The 26,179-nt window shown below is 37.9% G+C and overlaps 1 protein-coding gene across 3 annotated transcripts in view; it reads left to right on the forward strand.

Annotated features, from left to right (window-relative positions):
- The window catches only part of EPHA6 (EPH receptor A6), a 1,038,562-nt gene that overhangs the window by 842,286 nt on the left and 170,097 nt on the right, over nt 1-26,179 (forward strand). For all 3 annotated transcript variants that reach the window (XM_088836271.1, XM_088836272.1, XM_055397929.2), the window contains one exon: nt 12,279-12,404. In XM_088836271.1, coding sequence (XP_088692397.1) covers nt 12,279-12,404 — 126 coding nt within the window. The remainder of the gene's footprint in view (nt 1-12,278; nt 12,405-26,179) is intronic.

Consider the following 26,179-nt stretch of genomic DNA (forward strand, 5'->3'; position numbering starts at 1 on the left):
GCTTTAACCTCTGAGCCACCAGGAAATCAAATGTGTTCCTTTTTATGACTGAGTAACATTCCATTGTGTATATATGTACCACAACTTCTTTATGCAATGCATTCATCTGTTGATGGACATCTATGTTGCGTCCATGTTCTAGCTATTATAAATAGTGCTGTAATGAACAGTGAGATAAACGTGTCTTTTTCATTTTGGTTTCCTCAGGGTATATGCCTAGGAGTGGGATTGTTGGGTCATATGGTGGTTTTATTCCTAGTTTTTTAAGGAGTCTCCATACCATCTTCCATACTGGCTGTATCAATTTACATTCCCTCCAACAGTGCAAAAGCATTCCCTTTTCTCCACCACCTTCTCCAGGATTTACTGTTTGTAGATTTTTTGATGATGGCCATTCTGACCAGTGTGAGGTGATATCTCATTGTAGTTTTGATTTGCATTTCTCTAATAATAAGCGGTGTTGACCATCTTTTCATTTTCATTTGTTTGTTAGCCATCTGTAGGTCTTCTTTGGAGAAATGTCTGTTTAGGTCTTTTTCCCACTTTTTGATTGGATTGTTTGTTTTCCTGTTATTGAGTTGTATGAGCTGCTTGGAAATATATTTTGGAAATTAATCCTTTGTCAGTTGTTTTATTTGCTGTTATTTTCTCCCATTCTGAGGGTTGTCTTTTCGCCTTGCTTATAGTTTCCTTTGCTGTGCAAAAGCTTTTAAGTTTAATCAGGTCCCACTTGTTTATTTTTTGGTTTTATTTCCATTACTCTAGAAGGTGGGTCATAGAGGATATTTCTTTGATTTATGTCATCAAGTGTCTGCCTGTGTTTTTCTCTAAGACTTTTATAATTTCTGGTCTTACATCTAGGTCTTTAATCCATTTTGAGTTTATCTTTGTGTACGGTGTTAGGAGGTGTTCTAATTTTATTCTTTTGCATGTAGCTGTCCAGTTTTCCATGGCAAGCCATTCCAGTACTCTTGCCTGGAAAATCCCATGGACGGAGAAGCCTGGTAGGCTGCAGTCCATGGGGTCGCTACGAGTCAGACATGACTGAGCGACTTCACTTTCACTTTTCACTTTCACACATTGGAGAAGGAAATGGCAACCCACTCCAGTGTTCTTGCCTGGAGAATCCCAGGGACGGGGGAGCCTGGTGGGCTTCCGTCTATGGGGTCACACAGAGTCGGACACGACTGAAGTGACTTAGCAGCAGCAGCAGTCCAGTTTTCCCAGCACCATTTATTGAACAGGCTGTCTTTGCCCCACTGTATATTCTTGCCTCCTTTGTCAAAAATAAGATACCCATGGGTGCATGGATTTACATCTGGACTTTCTATCTTGTTCCATTGGTCTATATTTCTGTTTTTGTGCCAGTACTATACTGTCTTAATGACTGTAGCTTTGTAGTATAATCTGAAGTCAGGAAGCTTGATTCCTCCAGCTCCATTCTTCTTTCTCAAGACTGTTTTGGCTACTTAGGGTCTTTTGTGTTTCCATATGAATTGTGAAATTTTTTGTTCTAATTCTGTGAAAAATGCCATTGGTAATTTGATAGAGATCCCACTGAATTTGTAGACTGCATTTGTTAGTATAGTCATTTTCACAATATTGATGCTTCCTACCAGGAACATGGAATATCTCTTCATCTGTTTATGTCATCTTTGATTTCTGGAAGAGGTCAGTCTTCATTCCAATCCCAAAGAAAGGCAATGCCAAAGAATGCTCAAACTACCGCACAATTGCACTCATCTCACACGCTAGTAAAGTCATGCTCAAAATTCTCCAAGCCAGGCTTCAGCAGTATGTAAACCGTGAACTCCCAGATGTTCAAGCAGGTTTTAGAAAAGGCAGAGGCACCAGAGATCAAATTGCCAACATCCGCTGGATCATGGAGAAAGCAAGAGAGTTTCAGAAAAACATCTATTTCTGCTTCATTGACTATGCCAAAGCCTTTGACTGTGTGGATCACAATAAACTGTGGAACATTCTGAAAGAGATGGGAATCCCAGACCACCTGACCTGCCTCTTGAGAAACCTGTATGCAGGTCAGGAAGCAACAGTTAGAACCGGTCATGGAACAACAGACTGGTTCCAAATAGGAAAAGGAGTGCGTCAAGGTTGTATATTGTCACCTTGCTTATTTAACTTATATGCAGAGTACATCATGAGGAACGCTGGGCTGGAAGAAGCACAAGCTGGAATCAAGATTGCTGGGAGAAATATCAATAACCTCAGATATGCAGATGACACTACCCTTATGGCAGAAAGTGAAGAGGAACTCAAAAGCCTCTTGATGAAAGTGAAAGAGGAGAGTGAAAAGGTTGGCTTGAAGCTCAACATTCAGAAAACAAAGATCATGGCATCTGGTCCCATCACTTCATGGGAAATAGATGGAAAAACAGTGGAAACAGTGTCAGACTTTGTTTTTTTGGGCTCCAAAATCACTGCAGATGCTGATTGCAGCCATGAAATTAAAAGACGCTTGCTCCTTGGAAGGAAAGTTATGACCAACCTTGATAGTATATTAAAAAGCAGAGACATTACTTTGCCGACCAAGGTCCGTCTAGTCAAGGCAATGGTTTTTCCCGTGGTCATGTATGGATGTGAGAGTTGGACTGTGAAGAAAGCTGATCGCCGAAGAATCGATGCTTTTGAACTGTGGTGTTGGAGAAGACTCTTGAGAGTCCCTTATACTGCAAGGAGATCCAACCAGTCCATTCTAAAGGAGATCAATCCTGGATGTTCATTGGAGGGACTGATGCTAAAGCTGAAACTCCAATACTTTGGCCACCTCATGAGACGAGTTGACTCACTGGAAAAGACTCTGATGCTGGGAAAGGTTGGGGGCGGGAGGAGAAGGGGACGACGGAGAATGAGATGGCTGGATGGCATCACCGACTCTGTGGACATGAGTTTGAGTGTACTCCGGGAGTTGGTGATGAACAGGGAGGCCTGGCGTGCTGTGATTCATGGGGTCGCGGAGAGTCGGACACGACTGAGCGACTGAACTGAACTGAACTGATTTCTGTCATCAGTGTCTTATAAATCATAAATGGGTGATAAATTTTGTCAAAGGCTTTTTCTGCATCTATTGAGATTATCATATGGTTTTCATATTTCAATTTGTTAATATGGCACATCACATTGATTAATTTTCATAAATTGAAGAATTCTTTTATCGCTGGAATAAACCCAACCTGATGATAGTGTGTGAGCATTTTGATGTGTTGCTGAATTCTGTTTGCTAAAATTTTATTGAAGATTTTTGCATCTATGCATCTACTGGCATGTTTCAGTTCAGTTCAGTTGCTGTAGTTTTCTTTTTGTGTTGTCTTTGTCTGGTTTTGGTATCAGGGTGATGGTGGCCTCATCGAATGAGTTTGGGAGTGTTCATTCTTCTGCAGTTTTTTGAAAGAGTTTTAGAAGGATAAGCATTAGCTCTTCTCTCAGTGTTTGATAGAATTCTCCTGTGAAGCCATCTGGTCCTGGGCTTTTGTTTTTGTGAGATATTTTTTATCACAGCTTCAATTTCAGTGCTTGTAATTGTGTTGTTCATAATTTCTGTTTCTTCCTGATTTAGTCTTGGAAGATTGAACTTTTCCAAGAATCTGTCCATTTCTTCCAGGTTATCCATTTTATTGCCATATAGTTGTTAATAATAGTCTCTTACAATGCTTTGTATTTCTGCATTGTCTGTTGTCCTCTCCTTTTTCATTTCCAATTTTGTTGATTTGATTCTTCTCTTTTTTCTTGATGAGTCTGACTAAAGATTTGTCAATTTTGTTTATCCTCTCAAAGAACCAGCTTTCAGTTTTATTAATCTTTACTATTATTTCTTTCATTTATTTCTGCTCAGATCTTTATGGTTTCTTTCCTTCTACTAATTTTGAGAATTCTTTGTTCTTCTTTTTCTTTGTTTTAGGTGTAAAGTTAAGTTGTCTATTCGCTATTTTTCTTGTTTCTTGAGGTAGGATTGTATTGCTATAAACTTCCCTATTAGAACTGATTTTGCTGCATCCCATAGGTTTTGAGAACTTGTGTTCATTGTCATTAGTGTCTAGAAATTTTTTTATTTCCCTTTTGATTTCTTCAGTAACCTGTTGGTTATTTTGAAATGTATTGTTTAATTTCTACGTGTGTGTGTGTTTCTTATAGTTTTTTTTCTTGTAATTGATATCTAGTATCATTGCATTGTGGTTGGAGAAAATGCTTGATATGATTTCAAGGTCTATCCTGGAGAATGTTCCATGTGCACTTGAGAAGAAGATGTATTCTTCTGAATTTGGATGGAATATCCTGAAGATATCAGTGAGATCTGTTTTATCTAATGTGTCATTTAAGACTGTGTTTCCTTACTAATTTTCTGTTTTGATGATCTGTCCATTGGTGTGAGTAGGGTGTTGAAGTCTCCTACTATTATTGTGTTAGTGTCAATTTCTCCTTTTATGTCTGTTAGTGTTTGTCTTATGTATTGAGGTATTCCTATGTTAGGTGCATAGATATTTACAATTGTTATGTCTTCTCTTGGATTGATCGCTTGATCATGTGTCCTTTCTTATCTCCTGTAATCTTTATTTTAAGGTCTATTTTGTCTGATATGAGGATTTCTACTCCAGCTTTCTTTTGCTTCCCATTTGCATGGAATATATTTTTCCATCCTCACTTTCAGTCTATAAGTGTCTTTGGGTTTGAAGTGGGTTTCTTGTAGACAGCATATATATGGGTACTGTTTTGTATCCATTCAGCCAGTCTGTGTCTTTTGGTTGGAGCATTTAATCCATTTACATTTAAAGTAATTATTGATATATATGTCCCTATTGCCATTTTCTTAATTGTTTGAGGTTGATTTTGCAGATCTTTTTTTTCTCTTGTATTTCTTGACTATATAAGTCCCTTTAACATTTGTTGTAAAGCCGATTTAGTGGTACTGAATTCTTTTAACTGCTTGTCTGAAAAGCTTTTTATTTTTCCATCGGTTTTGAATGAGATCCTACCTGGGTGTTGTAACCTTGGTGGTAGATTTTTCCCTTTCAATACTTTAAAAATATTCTGCCATTCCCTTCTGGCCTGCAGAGTTTCTGCTGAAAGATCAGCTGTTAAGCATATGGGGTTTCCCTTGTATGTTACTTGTTGCTTCTCCCTTGCTGCTCTTAATATTCTTTCTTTGTGTTTAGTCTTTGATAGTTTGATTAGTATGTGTCTTGGTGTGTTTCTCTTTGGGTTTATCCTATATGGGACTCTTTGTGCCTCATGGACTTCATTGACTATTTCCTTTCAGTTCTTTTCAACTATAATCTCTTCAAAAAATTTCTCATACCCTTTCTTTTTCCGTTCTTCTGGAACTCCTATAAATGGAATGTTGGTGCATTTGATATTGTCCCAGAGGTCTCTGAGACTGTCCTCAGTTCTTTTGATTCTTTTTACTTTATTCTGCTCTTCAGAAATTATTTTCACCATTTCATCTTCCAGCTCACTGATTCATTCTTCTGCTGTAGATATTCTGCTATTGATTACTTCTAGAGAATTTTTAATTTCAGTAATTGTGTTTTGTCTCTGAATGTTTATTCTTTAATTCTTCTTGGTCTTTGTTAATTGATCTTGCTTTTTCTCCATTTTGTTTTCAAGGTTTTGATCATCTTTACTATCATTATTCTGAATTCTTTTTCAGATTGATTGTCTATTTCCTCTTCATTTATTTGAACTTCTGTGTTTCTAGTTTGTTCCTTCCTTTGTGTAGTATTTCTCTGCCTTGTCATTATTTTTTTTTAACTTATTGTGTTTAAGGTCTCCTTTTGTCAGGCTTCAAGGAAAGTTGAATTCGTTCCCTGAAGATAATTGAATTCTTTCTTCCTTTTGGTTTCTGCCTTCCTAAGTTTGGCCCAGTGGCTTGTGTAAGCTTCCTAGAGGGTGAGATTTGTGCTGTGTTTTTGTTTGTTCTTCCTCTGATGGGCAAGGCTGAGTGAGGTGGTAATCCTGTCTGCTGATAATTGGATTTGTATTTTGTTTGTTTGTTTGTTGTTTAGATGAGGCATCCTGTACAGGGTGCCACTGGTGGTTGGGTGATGCTGGGTCTTGTATTGAAGTGGTTTCCTTAGAATGAGTTCTCACTATTTGATACTCCCTAGGGTTAGTTCTCTGGTAGTTTAGGATCTTGGAGTCAGCACTCCCACTCCAAAGGCTCCAGGCTTGATCTCTGGTCAAGAAAGAAGATTCCACAAGTGGTTTGTTATGGCATTAAGTGAGATTAAAGCAAATATCCAAAAGCAAGAAACCTAACATGAACCCCAGACAAATGGTAGTTACAAAATCAGGCAAATAATAATTAAAATAATTGAAAATATAAACATATACATATACACCAATGAGCAAAGTCAAAACAGTCCAACAAAAATAAGGTACAATAGATTGACCCAATGAACAAAGGAAATAAAAAATTATATTTACCAGTTAAGAACAAAACTAACTAAAGCACAAACTGGAAAACAAAGCTAAGGCAAGGTGCCAACTGGGGAATTAAGCAATGAAAACAAAACTAACAAATATGTTGAGAGGAAAGGAAATAAAGGAATGAAAGAAAGAATAAATACTCAGAGTTAAATACAGGTAGATGAAGAAGATTTATATACATTAAATATTAACTGCAAGGGGAAAAGAACAGTAGGAAAGGCAAACAAAGGAATAAATGTAGAAAAAAATATAATAGGTTTAAAACATTAAAAGTTAAAATTATAAAAAAGAGAAAATTATTTTTTAAAAAAAGAAAATGAATGAAGGAAGAAAAAAGAAAAAAATATGGTATACACCTATAAGTAAAATTAAAACAGTCCAACAAAAATAAAGTACAATAGATTGACCCAAAAGAACAAAGAAAAGCAAAAATTATATCTACCAGAACAACACTAACTAAAGCAAAAACTGGAAAATGAAATTAAAGCAAGTCGCCAACTGGGGTTTAAAGCAATGAAAATAAAACTAACAAATATGTTGAGGGGAAAGGAAAGAAAAGAAAGAATAGATATGCAAAGTTAAATATAGGTAGATGGAGAAGATTTATTACATTAAAGATTAACTACAAAGGGAAAAGATTAGTAGGAAAAGCAAACAATGGAATAAATGTAAAGAAAATAATAATAGATTTTAAAAGTTAAAATTAAAAATAAAAGAAAAGGGAAAACTCCACAGAACTGCAAAAGCCCAACGGAGAGGCAGAGGTGAGGTTTATAACAACAGTAAAAAATGTGACTGAGAAAGAAAAAAAGAAACCTCAAAAGCTTAATTAGATTTCATAGTGCCAATAAAATCAACAATACAACAGTGGGGGAAAGGAGGAAGAAAAAGAAAAAATCCAAAAGAATCTACAGAACAAGTCAAAACATAAGAATAATAAATGTTTTTCTTGAGTCACTGCTATCAGTGCCTTTTCCCTCGTTGGGAGTCACAGTCCACCTCACCTCCCTCAGATGCCCTCCAACAAGGTGCTGATCTCTGGACCTGCTGTGGGGGCAGCTCAGATTCTAACCTGGTCCTATTGCTGTGTGCTCTTGCCTCCATTGTCCACAGCTATCAAAACTAGTGCATTTTATTTTGTGGGAGCTCTCAATGACCTTTTATATATTCCATAGACACAGAGTCTGCCTAGTTGATCGTGTGGATTTAATCTGCAGCTTGTACAGCTGGTGGAAAGGTTTTAGGTCTTCTTCCTTATTCACACTGCCCATGGGTTTCAACTGTGGTTTTATTTCCACCTCTATGTATGGGCCATCCACTGGGGTTTGCTCCTGAGACTGCCCTGGAGGACTTGGGTTTGCCCCTGTGAAGGCCAGGTGTGGAGACGATGCAGCAGCTTGGGTCACAGGGATTCTGGCAGCATCAGGTACTCAAGGGAGTTGGCAGCTAGGGCAGCAGAAAATAGTGCTTTAGAAGGGTATGGCAACCAGTATTGCCCCAAACACTCCAGTATTCTTGCCTAGAAAACCTGGCAGGCCACAGTCTACAGGGTGACAAAGAGTTGGACACTACAGAAGTGACCCTGTGTGCATAGATGCAAGACTTTTTTTTGTCTGTGGCAGCTCTGCCCCAGTGAGAGTTGAGCATGAAGATGGTGTGGCTGCTTGGCTTGTGGGGACCCTGGAGGCAGCAAATGTACAGGGACACGGACTGCTTCCACTGCAGGAATTATGGCCCTATCAGAGTCTGTTTTTTGTTTTTTTTTTTTAATTTATTTTATTGGAGGCTAATTACCTTACATTAATATATTGGTTGGTTTTGCCATACATTGACATGAATCCGCCCCTGGTGTACATGTGTTCTCTTTCTTGAACCCCCCTCCCACCTCCCTCTTCCCCATATCCTCCCTCCATGTCATCCCCGTGCACCAGCCCCAAGCATCCTGTATCATGCGTCGAACCTGGACTGGTCACTTATGATAATATACATGCTACAATACCGTTCTCCCCAATCATCCCACCTTCACCCTCTCCCACAGAGTCCCAAAGACTGTTCTATATGCCTATGTCTCTTTTGCAGTCTTGTATACAGGGTTCAGGTTACCATCTTTCTAAATTCCATATATATGCGTTAGTATACTGTATTGACGGAGAAGGCAATGGCAAGCCACTCCAGTACTCTTGCCTAGAAAATCCCATGGATGGAGGAGCCTGGTAGGCTGCAGTCCGTGGGGTCACTAAGGGTCGGACACGACTGAGCGACTTCACTTTCCCTTTTCACTTTCACACATTGGAGAAGGAAATGGCATCCCACTCCAGTGTTCTTGCCTGGAGAATCCCAGGGACGGAGGAGCCTGGTGAGCTTCTGTCTATGGGGTCACACAGAGTCGGACACGACTGAAGTGACTTAGCAGCAGCAGCAGCAGCAGCATACTGTATTGATGTTTTTCTTTCTGGCTTACTTCTCTCTGTATAATTGGTTCCAATTTCATCCACCTCATTAAAACTGATTCAAATGCATCAACATCCCTCATAATCAGAGAAATGCAAATCAAAACCACAATGAGATACCCTTTCACACCAGTCAGAATGGCTGCTATCCAAAAGTCTACATGCAATAAATGCTGGAGAGGGTGTGGAGAAAAGGGAACCCTCTTACACTGTTGGTGGGAATGCAAACTAGTACAGCCACTATGGAGAACAGTGTGGAGATTCCTCAAAAAACTGGAAATAGAACTGCCATATGATCCAGTAATCGCACTCCGGGGCATATACACCGAGGAAACCAGAATTGAAAGAGACACATGTACTCCAATGTTCATTGCAGCACTGTTTATAATAGCCAGGACATGGAAGCAACCTAGATGTCCATCTGCAGATGAATGGACAGAGTCTGTTTTTGAGCCTCTTGTACCTGGTGATTAGAAGGCCTCTTTGGCCAGTCTTTCTCTGTAGCTCCACCCTCAGGCACTTAGAGGGCTACCTTGCTGGGATCCTTCTCTGTTGTTCAGCATGTAAGACACCTAGAGGGGCCCCCCTGTTTGGGTTCCTACTCTTAGATCAGCGCATCAGACATTTAAAGGGGCACCCTGGGTGGGGTCCTATTCTGTAGTTCAGTGAGGCAGGTGTTGGATGGGCCAGTCTCTCTATTGTTCAACCAGCAGTGCTGGTGTGTGGGGAGAGAGAGACTATGGTGATGGCTCTACCCCTTCCGCGTGACTCAGCAGCATTGCCTTGCTTCCATGGCTGCCTGGCTTTCCTCCACAGGCATTTCCCACCACAGTGTCCTCCCTCACATCCCCTTGATCCATCTCTCTGCAGTCAACAGCACCCCTCACCCTGAGATTGTTCCACAATCCCTGAACTCCAGCTCCCAGCCGCTGCACCGTTCAGGGAACCTGCATCCCTGTCCTGGGTATGTATGGCTGTGGCAAGGACTGTCTGATTCTCATTCTATTTACGCTGCCACAGATCAGCTGTTTCACTCTCAACCTTAAATGTTTTCTCCTCTGACTCAGACAATTGCCTGGATGTGGGGATCGGACTTCTGCTTTAGTTCCCCCACCCACCGAGGGCAGGTACAGTCCTACTAACACTCCTGCTTTTCCCCCTAGTTCCTTGATCCTACCAAGATTTGCATGGTTCTATATATTCTTTTCGGAGAAGGCAATGGCAAGCCACTCCAGTCCTCTTGCCTAGAAAATCCCATGATGGTAGAGCCTGGTAGGCTGCAGTCCATGGGGTAACTAAGGGTCGGACATGACTGAGCAACTCACTTTCACTTTTCACTTTCACACATTGGAGAAGGAAATGGCAACCCACTCCAGTGTTCTTGCCTGGAGAATCCCAGGGACGGGGGAGCCTGGTGGGCTTCCGTCTATGGGGTCACACAGAGCCGGACACGACTGAAGTGACTTAGCATCAGCAGCAGCAGCATATATTCTTTTCCACTTGTCTGGTACTCTTGTCTGCTCTCAACTGGTGTTCTGCATGAACTTCTGTGTCTGAAGGTGTATTCCTGATGTATCCATGGAGAGAGATGTACTCCACGTCCACCTACTCCTCTGCCATCTTGTTCTCTTTTGCCACACCTTTTAATGTTTAAGGGACTCCAGCTCGGCTGGGTCACTTTACTAAAGCTCCATAGAATCCACAACAAAACCAATTTATTCACAGTATATGACACTCTATGCTTTCTTTAATCCAATGTACAATATATAAGCCTCAACCATTAAAACATTCATTGTAACTTTGTTCTTTTGTAAAAAAAAAAAAAAAAAAAATCTCTAAAGATCTGAGAAATGCTGCTTTTTCTTTAGCAACAACTTTCTCCATAGCAGCAAGATATATAGAGTGTGGTATACCAGATCCCTTTAATCCTAGTTAAAGTTAAAAGAAAAATCAAAATTTTAACTTTTTTTAAGGATAGAGTTTGAATCAAAGAACAGAGTGAAGTCTTTTCGAAAATATGTACATGTGTGCTAAGTCTCTTTAGTCATGTCTGACTTTGTGTGACCCCATGCACTCTTGCCCACCAGGTTCCTCTTTCCATGGGATTTCACAGGCAAGAATACTGGAGTGGGTTGCCATTTCCTCCTCCAGGGGATCTTCCCAACCCAGGGATCGAACACACATATTTTATGTCTCTTTCTTTTTCAGACAGGTTCTTTACCACTAGGGCCACTTGGGAAGTCCTTTTCAAAAATATGGGACTTTCTAAATTTGAATTTGTCGAAGGAGAGATCCCAGGTCTCTACATAGGAAAATTGCTATTCCTGATGAGGGTTTCATAGGTCTCGGATGAGATGTGTTTCTTACAACCATCAGGGTAACTTGATTTTAGGGTATTATTGTGATTTAAACTTACATGTACCATATCAGTTACCAATGCACTAATATTGCATTTATATTATACTTTCTTCTGAATGATTTTAGTGTCCTTTAGGTCCTTGAGACTCCAAGTTGTAATGGCACTATTCCAAAGTGCTAGGTTTCTAATTCACAATCAGGAGAACATGATCTTCCAAGTAGGAAGTAGCTCATTATTTATTTTTAATCTTTAGTGTAAAGACTTTGTCCTGGGATTCCACCAGCTGTGTGATATCACTTTCCCACTCAGTTCTTGGTCTGTAAAACATGGAGTTTTTGACTGGATGATCTCTGAAGTCCTTTGTAGCTCTGACATTCTTTTCATCTGTGATTCATTATATTATTTTATGAATAAACTTCTAAGTAGTTTACTTTTTCTTGTTTCTTTCTCAATAGCATTCTTAAAAATGAAAAAGCATGTGGTTCTACCTTTGCAAACTCTTATGTCTGGTCCCTAATTAAGCAAATTAAGAAATGTGTATGTTGTTTTTCTTACCACTATTTCAAAGATGTATGTAATTGATGTATGGTATAGAAGTCTTCTTCATTTTAGGCTCTCATACTGGTACACCAAGGTGAGGCACCACTCCTCATAGTGCAGCACACATCTCAGATCCTATTGTGGCTATTTTCTGCATATCTCTATTGCATGTGGAAGTGAATTCTGCAAACAGACAACATCAATAACATTTACATCCCCTTTGTCAAATGTAGGTTTATAAATTTATCTTAGTATTCTGGTGCTTCTAACCCTCTTTAATTGTTACTTGATAAGAGTAACTTTCTTTTTAAAAAACTAGGTTTATTTCATAAATTTATGAATAAAAATGCATTCCATTCCTTATAATTACATAACTTCCTTGTAAGGTTTGATGTCTTTGTTGATTGTAGGTTTTATTCTAGTTAAATGATCAACAGCTTTTCCACAAAGAAGATTTTTGATTAATGTCCATTTTTATCTCTTAAAAGGATCCTTCCCGGCCATTGGGGTGGAAACGTTCTGCCCCAGCTTCCTGAGGGCAGGGTTTTTAAATAGCCTCCAGGCCCCGCATCCAGCGCCAGGGGGAGGATCTTTGCCCCCCAGGATTCCTGCTGGTAGGTATTTCAGGTGAAGTTTTCTGCCACCAGATACAGCAGTAGAACTGTGCTTACAATTGACAGACCCACAATACAGAAATAGATATTTCTGAAATATATTGTTGAACAGAAATGCAAGTGGCTTTTTGATTAATAGATGCAGAAACCACATTTGTGATGCATAATGCTCTAAGACTAATGTAAAGGAAGTGGAAGAAGGATCTGTAAACTGAGCATCTGATCAGTATAGTGCTGCCTCTTTCTTCTAGGGAAGATTTTTCACAAATTAAAACTAGAGATTCAGGTCCCAAATTTGTAACTCAGGAATAAAACAAGGTCAAATTTAAGCCACTTTACCACTTGGAATTGGCTAAAAAAGAGAATTTAAAACTGAGTTTTATTAACTGAAAAATAATTCTGTATTTATGGTTTACAGAGATTTAAATAAAGTTCCATTTCACTAAAGAAAAATGATTTGAAAAAAAGTGAGAAAGTAGCAAATTTGACATTTAACATTAACAGAAAGACAATTCTGAGGAAGAAAATTAATGCACACTTTTCCCTAGAAATATTAATCTGACAAAAACCATATTTTATCAATGAAGAGCAACAAAATATAGGACATTGAACCTTTTAAAATATAATTTCAAAATTTAGTAAATCACTTTGTATATTATCCTTGGTATTATGATAATCTTAAATTGTCTTATTATTGTTATTTTATAAAATATCCAGCTTTCTTCCTCCCTTTTACATGAAGCATGCAAATCCATTTTATATGTGTTTAAAAAATGGAATTAGGATATTGATCCTTGAATTTTTATCATAATTCTTGTGGTTTTTGTGTCATAGATAATACTGTGCTACAAACTATGGTAATGATCCTATATTTTCACGAGTGTGACCCAGTCAGCCAAATAATGGGAGCATTTGAAAAACTAGGGAATAAAATGGAAACAAAATCTCATCATGCAAATTTCTTACTTTTCTTAGCAAAATTATGCCATCAAAACCTAAAATTATTACACTGACATTTTTCATTTGCCTTTCAATTACCCTTGCCTACTTTCAATTACTCTTGCCTACAAAAAGTAACAAACCATAAGTATGCTTCCATGTCATTTGGTTTTATCATTGGATAATTACTGAAGTGGCCAACAATGCCATGGATAGAGTAAGGACCAAAATTATGTGAAATAAAAATTAGCAATTTTTATTCTCATGAGTGTGATGCCACCCTTTTTTTCTCTTTAGAACAAGGTGGTATCAGTTGCATAGAAATTTTATTGTTGTTGTCGGTGGTGGTGGTGGTGGTGATGGTAGTGATGCAAAAAATTAGAAATAGAAGTCTATATAAACTGAGCTTTCAGAGTTAGCAGCAAATATAAAAAATGTAGCTTTCACCTATATTATTAAGATTTCACTGATTGGAATTGGAGAGATGAATGGATGATTTGTAGTTTGATAGTTTAATCTTTAACTCTTAGTGACAAATCTTGGTAGATTTAGGTATGTTTGGCAGAAATGACAATATGAACTTCAGTAGAGACTTGAATTATTCAATATTACTGGTAAAAGTAATTACCCCTGTCATTTAGCCACTGAGAATGATAGAAGCAAGATAGTGTTTCTATAGCGCATACACAAAAACAGCTTTCCAGAGAGGAGTCTAAAAGAACACTAGCATTCTGTTCATCTAAGCTTTCGGCCAAATTCACCTCCAGCCTTCATGGGAGAGAAAAGTCAGTTCAGTTTTCATTGCTGCTGATGCTGCTGCGTCACTTCAGTCGTGTCCGACTCTGTGTGACCCCATAGACAGAAGTTCAGTTCAGTTCAGTTCAGTTCAGTCGCTCAGTCGTGTCCGACTCGCCGCGACCCCATGAATCACAGCACGCCAGGCCTCCCTGTCCATCACCAACTCCCGGAGTTCACTCAAACTCATGTCCACAGAGTCCGTGATGCCATCCAGCCATCTCATTCTCCGTCGTCCCCTTCTCCTCCCGCCCCCAACCTTTCCCAGCATCAGAGTCTTTGCCAGTGAGTCAACTCGTCGCATGAGGTGGCCAAAGTATTGCAGTTTCAGCTTTAGCATCAGTCCCTCCAATGAACATCCAGGATTGATCTCCTCCAGAATGGACTGGTTGGATCTCCTTGCAGTATAAGGTTACTTACATACAAATCAGGTATAACAAAATTGCTTCATAAAAAAATTATAGATCTAAACTTGTTCCTATTCCCTCAAAGTGAAATGAACTGAACTGACTTTTTCTGGCTTATATCACTTTAATAAGTGATCCCTGTATACTTTCTCTGGTATTTTTCAGTAATCACTGCTATGATTTCAAAGGTAATTTTTATCCTCTTTCATTCAGCCATAGTTTATTTCCCAAGAATTTGCTGTATAATTTTGTGTAAAGAAGAGTGAAGCAATGATCATGAGAGGCTTTTATTGTTTCATGTTAAAAAAAAAATTAACTATTTATTTGCTACCTACTAGCTGAGTGACTCTTTAGGTTTAAGACATCATTTGAGGAAGCAAAGCACTCCTTCCTTTAACCTGTATCATTTTACTTTTAAAAAGCTGGTCAGAGATTAATGGCTACTGGGCAGAAATTAATTTGCTTTCTACCAATTGGTTATATGTCGCAGAACTTTTAGGGTCTCATAGATATTCACTATGTCATTCAAAGAATCAGAAAATCTTTTCTAATTATGGTACTAATTTAGTTCCCAATTACTTCCTTAATCAAATTTAAATGAGATACATGATTATGCCTTGTATAAAATAGGTTATTTGCATTCATGTCACACTTTTTTATTATGGAACAATATTTTTGCAGTGTTTTTACACTAATAATAAAAGAATCATGAGAACCAGAAAGCAGGCAAGTCTGAAATCTGTATTTATGTAATGGTTGTCAATTGTTTATATGACCTTTCTCATTTCTAGAAGGGTTGTAGTAAAGGGTTATTATTCTTAGTTTCAAATAGAGAAAAACACCAGGAAGTGATGGGCTGAAAATTGAATACCAAATATATTCATATGTTATTGCAGTGCTTTTCAAATAGTAGTCACTCAGTGAAGTAAGAAAATCCCAGGAGAGAAGGCAGGAAGAGTTGGGAGGGGAGCTAAGACAAGCAAAGTGGATGGGGAAAGAAAGGAAAAATAATTATAGAAAGACATAAGTGAACTTATATTTTTTAATAACTCTTCCCCATTATATTCTTCCCTATTAAATTCAAATTCTATCTCCTTGAATTAATGTCCCTCTTGGAAATATGTCATCCATATATAATCTACAATGATAAAGTTGGTCTCTTTGCTCCACCTAGTTATTCCTTTGATTTATTTCTGTAATGAAACAGTATTTGAAAGTGATATAGAACATTTTATATGCCATAGTGTATTGATTATACATAGGGTCTTAGACTGATGATTCACCTTATGACAGACTCTATCTTTACACTTTTGATGGTTTCATATGCTTACAATAAACAAAATCAGAGTAATGAAGTTGTTGAGAAATAGAACTATTCACTAATAATGATGATGCAATAATATTTGGAATGTGCACTGGTCCAATTTTCTCTGTTACAGCAATAACTCTGATATCATGTGACATCTTTAATTTACATAAGATCCAAACATTACAATGTATCTTGAAAACTTATTTATAAAATATAAAGGCATATTCATTATGCTCAGAAGGTAATACCTTAGGTTGAGGTTGTATCGGGGTCCAGCCTCGATATGACCCAGGGTATCCTCGGGATGAACGGCGTCGGCGTCAGAGAGAGAGAGAGAAAGAGAGAGAGACAGGGGCTGATGATTCCTTGGTTTACGCTGGAAACCAATAAAACCCCAGCACGGGACTTCCTCTGTTTACGTAGGCCGCAGGCGCCCTCTCGAATCACTGGAGGCACCCCACCAGGGCACCCCCTCAAGTGGGTCTTAGAAGCCCAGGCAGATAAGTAAACTCAGAGGGCCCAGTGCTCCAAGGATCTCAACCAGAAAAAGGAGAATAGAGAAAAGGATGGAAAAAGAGAAAGAACAACACGGGGAGACCAAGCTTCAGTGAGCAAGGCCCAAAACTTTATTTTCCAGTGTTGCTTTTATACCCTAAGTTATGCGCATAAGAAACAGAGAAAGGGAGGTATAGAGTTACGCCAAAATCGCGTGGGGTCAGCAGTCTTGACCCTTATTAGGATCAGGGCTTATTTTTGTGTGTCTCGTGATAAAAGTTTTTAGGTGGTTTACATTATCTTCTGGCCAGGGGGCCTACTAATAGTTTTATGGCCCTCTTCTCCTGACAATAGGTTAGTTAGCAAGTAAAAGACCCTTTTTTTAAGGTGACTTTCCTAAAGTTAGGTGCATAACAAAGTTACATTCCTATAAGGCACCGGTGTAGTGAGCTGCAAGAAAGGAACTTATTAACTTAAGATCTGATGTGGTTAAATCAAAGGTTACTACTTATATTCTCTATATGTGATTAATATATTTCCAAGGATACAATAGATAGAGGAAACTTTGCAGCAAGCATTGATTCAACAATGAAATCTTTTTTAGTACTACTCTAATGATTTTAACTTCTTCAACAGATTCCTATATATTAGAATATTAGGCTTTCTGTCCTTGCATGGCTGGGAGGCTATAAACAGTCACACTCATAGTTGTAAGAGCCCGGACAAACTTGTCATGCAAGTTAGAAAGCTATCAGAGGGGCTTGGGTCGGAACACTCCTATTAAGCCGAGGAGAACTTTTAAACTACAGTTCTGAATTAATGTTTTCAGAGAAAGGTGGTTGGGGGGAAGCCCCCGTAAGTATTAGAGGACTTGGTAAGAGGCATAAGATAGTAAAGCAGTCAGATTCCGGTTTTCTTTGGGGTAGATGCTCAGGTAAGTTCAGGGAGTTCCTCCAGCCCTGATTAGCCTTTGCCCGTCAGGCCTCTTCCCCAATTGACCTTTGCCATGGGTAGGATTTCCCTCGCTGGCTCCCAGCAAGGTTGAGTATGATTAGCTCAAAAATTTTACCTTACACTTTTCTAACAGTGTCATTGTGGAAGACTTGATGCTATTTTTCATTAATGAAGTAATTCATATATATAGATTAGATTCTAGGCCAAACTTAGATATATACCTTAAACTAAGAAGCTTTTTTAATTAAAAGTCCAGAAAACAGCAATCACAGAAAGCAGTCTACATGTGGAATTTAGAAATAGATAAATTCTAAAAGGAAAAAATCAATGTTGAAGGTCTTCCTAATACTTCCTTTGTGGTTAATTTGGAAGCTCTTTAATTGTTGAGGGGATATGCTTCTGAAACACCATCTCAGTTTGTCTACCTATGCTTTAAATATAATGCTATATATAAAACACCTTTTTTGAGATTTTTACCTGGTTGGATGGCATCACCGACTCTATGGACATGGGTTTGGGTGGACTCTGGAAGTTGATGATGGACAGGGAGGCCTGGTGTGCTGCAGTTCATGGGGTCGCAAAGAGTCGAACACGACTAAGCGACTGAACTGAACTGAACTGAACTGGAGTTTTTCTCTGCATGCCATATGGTAGGTTCAAGGTAAATGATGGGGTAAATAGCTTTCTTCACCTTGCTGTGCCAATTTTGTGAGACTTCCTGTCTGTTTACTCTGAGTCAGTTTAAAAAACAACTGTGAACACATGAGGACTCAAACACCAGATCTGCAATTATTAGGTATATCAGTTCAGTTCAGTCACTCATTTGTGTCTGACTCTTTGTGACCCCATGGACTGCAGCACACCAGGCCTCCCTGTCCATCATCAACTTCCAGAGTCCACCCAAACCCATGTCCATAGAGTCGGTGATGCCATCCAACCAGGTAAAAATCTCAAAAAAGCACGCCAGGCTTCCCTGTCCATCACCAACTCCCAGAGCTTGCTCAAACTCATGTCCATTGAGTCAGTGATGCCATCCAACCATTTCATCCTCTGTCTTCCCCTCTCTTCCTGCCTTCAAACTTCCCCAGTATCAGGGTCTTTTCCAGCGAGTCAGTTCTTCACATCAGGTGGCCAAAGTATTGAAGCTTCAGCTTCATCATCATCCCTTCCAATGAATAATCAGGACTGATTTCCTTTAGGATTGACTGGTTGGATCTCCTTGCTGTCCAAGGGACTCTCAAGAGTTTTCTCCAACACTGCAGTTCAAAAGCATCAAGTCTTTGGCACTCAGCTTTCTTTACAGTCCAACTCTCACATCCACACATGACTACTGGGAAAACAATACCTTTGACTAGACAGAGCTTTGTTGGTAAAGTAATGTGTCTGCTTTTTAATACACTGTCTAGGTTTGTCATTACTTTTCTTCCAAGGGGCAAGTAATTGTCTTTTAATTTCATGGCTGCAGTCACCATCTGCAGTGATTCTGGAGCCCCCCAAAAAATAAAATCTGTCACTGTTTCCATTGTTTTCCCATCTATTTCCCATGAAGTGATGGGACCAGATGCCATGATCTTCGTTTTCTGAATGTTGAGCTTCAAGCCAAACTTTTCACTCTCCTCCTTCACTTTCATCAAGAGGGTCTTTAGTTACTCTTCACTTTCTTCCATGAGGCTGGTGTCATCTTCATATCTGAGGTTAATCATTAGGTATATGATTAATAATAATATTTAATATCATTTATTTTTTACCTTTGGAAAGAAATTTGGATGAGCCTTACACTCAAGTTAACAGACTTTTTCATATCCTCACTGCTGTCTCCTGACTAGTAACTGTTAAGATATGATTTCACAATTCAAGTTTCTATAAACCAATAACAGATCCAACTAGACCATTTCTATAGCAAAGGACTTACAGTGCCAAGCCAGTCTTCAAAGTATGTTAGCAATGATTATCAGTATTTTCCTTTCCATATTTCATGTGAAATCCTATCTGGAGTCAGGACAAATACCTCATGCACTATTATCCTGTCAAAAAATTTTTATTGAGGAGGCATATACTTTAGATATTAGAAATAAGCCAGGAAAAATAAGTAAAGTTGAAGTGGCAGAGACTCTAGGATCTAGTGAATATTATATTATCAGATTTTGATGCATATAGAGTACTGCAGAAAGGCATTAATGTAAATATATAAGAATGGATGGCAGACTTTGAAGGAATATACAGTGAGTTAAGGAAAATTGATATGAACTCAGTTTGTCAAGGGAAATCAACAATGGAAAAGTATATATCTTTTCAATACAATCAAACTGCAGTTTAGAAAAATCAAAGTAAACTGTTCCATTTCTTTATATGTTCAGGCATCCTAAAAAAAAATCAGTACCTTTGTTTTCAGTCTACAGTTGGATATTTAAAACTTAATCACTTTTGACAAAATTTCTACTTGCTAAAGTTCTCCTATGAATGATTATTTGTTTTTGGTAATATTTATGCAAATTTCTTTATCTTTAACAAATACTGTTGTAATTCCATTCCCTTCCGTCGCTCAGTCGTGTCCAACTCTTTGCGACCCCGTGGACTGTAGCTTACCAGGCTTCTCCGTCCATGGGATTCTCCAGGCAAGAATACTGGAGTGGGTTACCGTTTCCTTCTCCAGGGGATCTTCCCGACCCAGGGATCGAACCTGGGTCTACCGCATTGGAGGCAGATGCTTTAACCTCTGAGCCACCAGGGAAGCCCATATATAAAAGATAAGAGATGGTGGTTTACATTTCAAGTAAGAAGTCTTCAAGGGGTAAAAAACAAACTCTTTTTTGGCTGAAGGGTGTGTATTTTATATATTTCTGTGGCTAAAAATGTTGCCAATTACCCTGAATAAGATGTATGTGAATGAGTGTTTTTGTTTGTACCTACTTAAACCAAGAGCTAATTATAATAGGAATAAATTAAATTAGATTAAATGTGCAAAATAAAATCCTGAATAAATGATTCAAAATGCAAATTTTGAATTTGTGTGTGGTAAGAGAAACCTTCATCTCAATTCCTGACTCCTGATTTCTTTATTCCTTGCCAATCCCTAGTAAGCCCTACTCAATATCCTTCTGCACAGTTGTGTCTCCTAGACAATGCTCCTCCCTGAAAGTTTATTCAGCTTCCGACTTTAAAAGGAAATTCTGTAAACTGCAACTATTTGAAACTAGGATAGGGACTCTGAGGTAGGATCAGGGAAAAGACCAAGATTATTCTATTTCCGATTGGAGGAAAGGTATAGAGAAGAGACGGAGAAGGCAGTGGCACCCCACTCCAGTACTCTTGCCTGGAAAATCCCAGGGACGGAGGAGTCTGGTAGGCTGCAGTCCATGGGGTCGCAAAGAGTCAGACACGACTAATCAACTTCACTTTCACTTTTCACTTTCATGCATTGTAGAAAGAAATGGCAACCCACTCCAGTGTTCTTGCATGGAGAATCCCAGGGACAGGGGAGCCTGGTGGACTGCTGTCTATGGGGTTACACAGAGTCAGACATGACTGAAGCGACTTAGCAGCAGCAGTATAGAGAAGAGAAGGTCACGGATTAAATGACAAAAAGAAAACACCCAGCTGACAGAAGCACAAGAAAGGTGACATGAGTGACTGTATTTCTAGTTAAACATATGTAAACAACCCCCTTAAACAACAGTGTTTGCAGCACTGTTATTGCTAGGTTAGAATTATTTAAAAACACTTTTAGGCATATATTGATAAGATATGTCAGGAGAGTGTGTAATTTCCTCAGTTCTGTCTCACTGCAACAAAGATTTAAAAGGGCGGACCAGTGTTACAGCTTCATTACAGTTCAGAGTTTTATTTGGTAAAGAAAGTCCATGCCCATGCATGAAGGTGAGCTGACCTCACAGGAGAGGCCTCAGCTGGTCTTGGCTCCCTCTTTTTATATGTTTTGTCTCCTCCCACCTGGCCTGCTCTATGCAAACTAGGGCTAGTCAGGAAGGGGACCTGTTTGTTTCACCTGAGGTTCTCACTCTGGTCCATGAGTTTTTCCTTTGTTCCCTTTTCACAGGCTTTTCCCCTTTTTCTATCTTTTAGCCACTGCCATTTCAGACTCCTTTTTCTAGTCTCACTATTCCAAAACCAGTGCAAGAAAGGTTAGCCAGATAACATTAAGATTTTCGTTTGGTTTCTTCCTCTGTTGCTTAAGGTCAGTAAGTTCCAAAGAGTTTGTATGTCATCTTTTTGTTCTATTTAGCTTTTCTGAGGAGAAATACACAAAACATTAGAAAATGATTTAAAATTTATGGATGACAACTTGAAGATATCATTTGGACAAAGAAAAGTCAGGATGGGAATATATATAAAATGAAGGTGAAATTCAAACCTTCAAGTATCATTCAGTCTATAAAAACGTTAATCTGTTGCACAGACTGTGGGTTTAAGGACTCCTACTGTTAGATGATCCTGATGTTGTGGTACAGTTCACAGACTCAGATTCTTTATGGATTATACTTTGTTTTCTGGACAAAAATAACAGACTCTCTTTTCCAAGAAAATGGATATATATTCATATAAATAAATGTTTGTATATAATTTTAGGAAGTCTCTGGCTCCCCTTGAAGTCCATCAATGAAGAATTTCAGATTATTAAAAACTTAATGTTCTGTATGTAAAGTTCTGTTTCACTGACATCATGAGCAGCAGCATCTTTATGTAAGATTGACAGTGCATTTAAAAGAAAAAGAAACAAAGCCCAGGGTGCATTTGATATCAAACTCAAACATTTACAGGCTTCCCTTGTGGCTCAGCTGGTAAAGAATCCACCTGCTATGTGGGAGACCTGGGTTTGATCCCTGGTTTGAGAAGATCCCCTGAGAAGGGAAAGGCTACCCACTCCAGTATTCTGCCTGGAGAATTCTGTGGACTGTATAGTCCATGGGATTGTAAAGAGTCAGACACGACTGAGCCACTTTCACTTTCACTTTCTTTGGAACATTTTCAAAGATAATTTCAATTGTTTTTTCCTGTCAGAAAGACATGAAAAATCTTAAAGGAGCCTTTAAGTAATCTCCAGATGTATTTTACTAGTTGTTTTTACTTTTCTATTTTCAGATTCCTTAAATAGTTTTAGCCTTTGACTTTATCTGTGCTTTCTAATTAGCATAAATGCTTTTTATCTCTAAATACCATTTGAATAAGTTTCAGTCTTAAAAATCCAGATTTTATATATATGACAGTTTAAATTCTCAGTTGAGAACATGTATTGACGCCCTAGAGACTTTCATGTTTTATTATTACAAACTGTATCATCTATTTTGGTCCAATTAAAAGACACTATCAACATTTTCAAAAGATTCATCCAAGAACCATTTTCTTTTCAGAAAGAAACATTCTGAAAAATTTTGCACAGTCTGCTAAAGCTTAATCTCAATGTGAGTCAGTGTTCAATCTTTGTGTTTCGGTTGGGATTGTTGTGTTGGTGTTTTCACCTTCATGGGACATAAAAGAAACCGAGCTGCTTAAATGCATCTTGCCTTCCCACAGAGCACCATGCTTGCTCTCCTGAGCTGCTGGGCCACTTTGGAACATAGAAAGGTGGGGAAAGACCAGCCCTGTTGTAAAACATTTCATCTCAGCTTTTGTTCACTTGCATTATAGGACAAAGCACAGTGGAAGTTGCCCTGTGGCACAGTGTTAGCTTTTTATAGTTCTATACACAGAGGTCTTACAGAAATATGTTTAGCAAAATTGAACATTAAAAAAACATTTAAATTATTTGTAAGAGTTGCAGAAAAGATTAAAAAGTAAGTAGTAACTTTCCTGAGGGTGAAAAAATAAAAGTAGCTGGTAGCTTAATTTACGTCATATATATGAATCATTTGGATTTTCCTGGTGACTCAGTGGTGAAGAATCCACCTGCAATACAGCAATCTCAGGAGATGCAGGTTTGATCCCTGGGTCAGGAAGTTCCCCTGGAGGTGGGCATGGCAATCCACTCCAGTATTCTTGCCAGGAGAATCCCATGGACAGAGGAGCCTGGCACTGTCCATAGGATTGCAAAGAATAGGACTCTACTGGGCAAGCAAGCACTGATTCATTTAACAATGTTTTCTCCATTATAATTAAAATCTCACCATAAATAACCAATGCAGTTAAGATTAAATATATCCTGTCCAGAGGTTTGTTTGATTTTTAAATTTTCTGTTGATTTTCTTTTGATTAGTGAATCCTATAAAAGACCAAAAGACTGAATATTTGATCATTTATATAATCATAACACACTTTTGAAGCCAGAGTAGAGCACAACCATTGAAACAATACTGGAAAATATGACATCTTTTTCTCAGAGCTTCAGGACTCTTTCTTAAAACATTCCTTTGTAAATTAAACTTAAGATCATTATCATAAACTGATGTTTAGGAGATGAGGGAAGCAAAATCTACAGGCTATCCCAACAAGTTTCCTTAGCACGCACTTCCTTTGTATATAGACTATCATAAGGCTTTATGGGGCTTTAAAATCCTAGAACTTCTCAAGGACAAAACATCTTTGGCAGCAATACAGTGAGTAGTCCATAATGGATTTCCAGGATGTGTTTCTAAGATGAGGCACAGAGAGATTTGGGGCAATGTTTCATGTTTTCTAAACTACTAATGGAGACCCAAATATCATTTGGGGGTATGACAAGATGGCCAGGCATTCAGACTCTGAAGCCGGATTGTCTGGTTACAAGCCCTGGCTCTGCCAGTTTCTCAGTGTGTATCCTTGGACAGGTTCCTTCAACTCCTAGTGCATCCGTAATCTTATCTGTTAGATTGAACTAGTGATTACACTCACTGCAGGTCCTGGCACGAGGATCAAATGAGTTAACACATGTACAACTCTCAGAGCAATGACCATCATGTTGAAAAACTTATTTGTTAAGTCATTTGTTATTACATATGTTCTGATTTAGATGTAGTATCTATTTTTAAATTATACACAGAAAAAGTTTTCACAGAAAGAAACCAAGAACAAAAGTGATATGAAATTATTTATTTGACATGCAGTTTAGCTTTGTTTTGAACTTAGCACAAGTTTCATTTTCATGTTTTCAACATTTCACAGTCTTACAAATTTATAAGGATTCTCTGGTGTGTTTTGTTCATTGCTGCCTAGTGTCATGTCCAACTCTTGCACCCCATGGATTGTAGCCCACTGGGCTCCTCTGTCCATGGGATTCTCCACGTAAGAATACTGGAGTGAGTTGCCATTTCCTTCACCAGGGGATCTTCCTGACCCAGGGAACAAACTTGGGTCTCTTATGTCTCCTCCTACATTGCAGGTGGATTCTTTACCAACTGAGCCACAAAGGAAACCCCAAAATTAATTAAACTATCGACTATTATATAATCAATATTTCTTTCACAATAGAAGGAAATCTAAAAGTTATAAATTAATCAGTAGCTATTTTATACATGTACCTTTAACTTTGATGGTTATATATTAACTCTTTTATATTTCTTTTTTTTAATTTTTAAAAATTTTAATTGGAGGCTAATTACTTTACAATATTGTATTGGTTTTGCCAATGTGCTTTGGAAGAATTGCTCTCTCTCCCCTTTGTTTTTGTTACACATGCATTAATCAGAAGAATATAATCATGTGCGTATAAAACCTTCATTTATAGATTGGCTTCTTTAAGAGGAGTGAAACAATTTGTTTGTTTTTTTTTTTTTTTTATCACCAGAAGCTGTCTCATTTGTTAGGTGCTTAGGTACTTTAAATATATTTGTATACTATGAAATTACATATGGAAGGAGAAAACAGAATTAATATGGAATTAAATACATTTGGCATTAGAAATTAACAAATTCCAATATGGGAAACAGCAAAACTGATAAATAGATAAAAAGAATCCTAAAAGAACAGCCATTTAGTACTAGTTCTCTTAGAGCCTCTTGGGCGTATGTCTTTTGCTCCCCCAAATGTTTCTAATTTATAAGACAATATAATAAATCATGCTAGATTTTAATGACTCTGCAAAATGAGAAAGTTGCAAGTTGTCTCAAAAATTATTTTATAGAGATAGTAAAGGGTGTATTGAAATACAAATATTTTAAAAAGTATGTTATTAAAATATATGTTCATCATTAAAATACTGAAAACACATAAAAAAATAAAAGTCATAAATCAACTAATTTCAATGTATATGCTTTTAATTTCATTATTATTCTAGCATTACTTTTATATGTGCTGATGTACTAAAAAATCAAGAAAGCCATTCTTAATTCAAATGTTACTGAAATCTTACAATATGGTTAGTGTCTTACTTTGGAAACCATAATCTAAATCAAACATCTTTGGTAGTAACTAACTTTCACTGTCAACAAGACACTTCTAGTTAAAGACACATCTTTTTGCCCATATGTAATTTCCAGTGGAAAGAAACAGTACTGAATATTACTGAAGTTAATCGATACAGATGGTATGCCACTGCTTTCTGGAACCGTCAAGAAAATTATATTTCATTTCTTTAGCCTCATATCTTTGACTTACTCTCAAATCCAGAAGTGATACTACTTTCATAAATGCAGAAAACCCTCCTAATTTCTGCTCAACTGTTTTATCACAGGATAAAATAATTTCTTTTTCAGCATTAATCCAAAGGTATTTGGATCACTTCCGAATTTTAAAAGCAAAGTAGCGCAATTAAGAGAAAGAATCTAATGAAATTAACAATGATTATTATACATATTTAGAGGTTTCAAACAGTTCTAAGATTAAAATCAATTCCAGAGTAACCTAAGATATATTGGTAGAGGCAGAAATCTGCAAATAGGGTACAGAAGACATACGATGGCTTTTTAGATAGGAGTAAGAATCTACTTCATGCAGAAACTCTATATTAA

Source organism: Moschus berezovskii, chromosome 1, assembly GCF_049115385.1.
Source record: "Moschus berezovskii isolate FMDL1 chromosome 1, NW_MosBer_1.0, whole genome shotgun sequence".
NCBI classification, from domain to species: Eukaryota; Metazoa; Chordata; class Mammalia; order Artiodactyla; family Moschidae; genus Moschus; species Moschus berezovskii.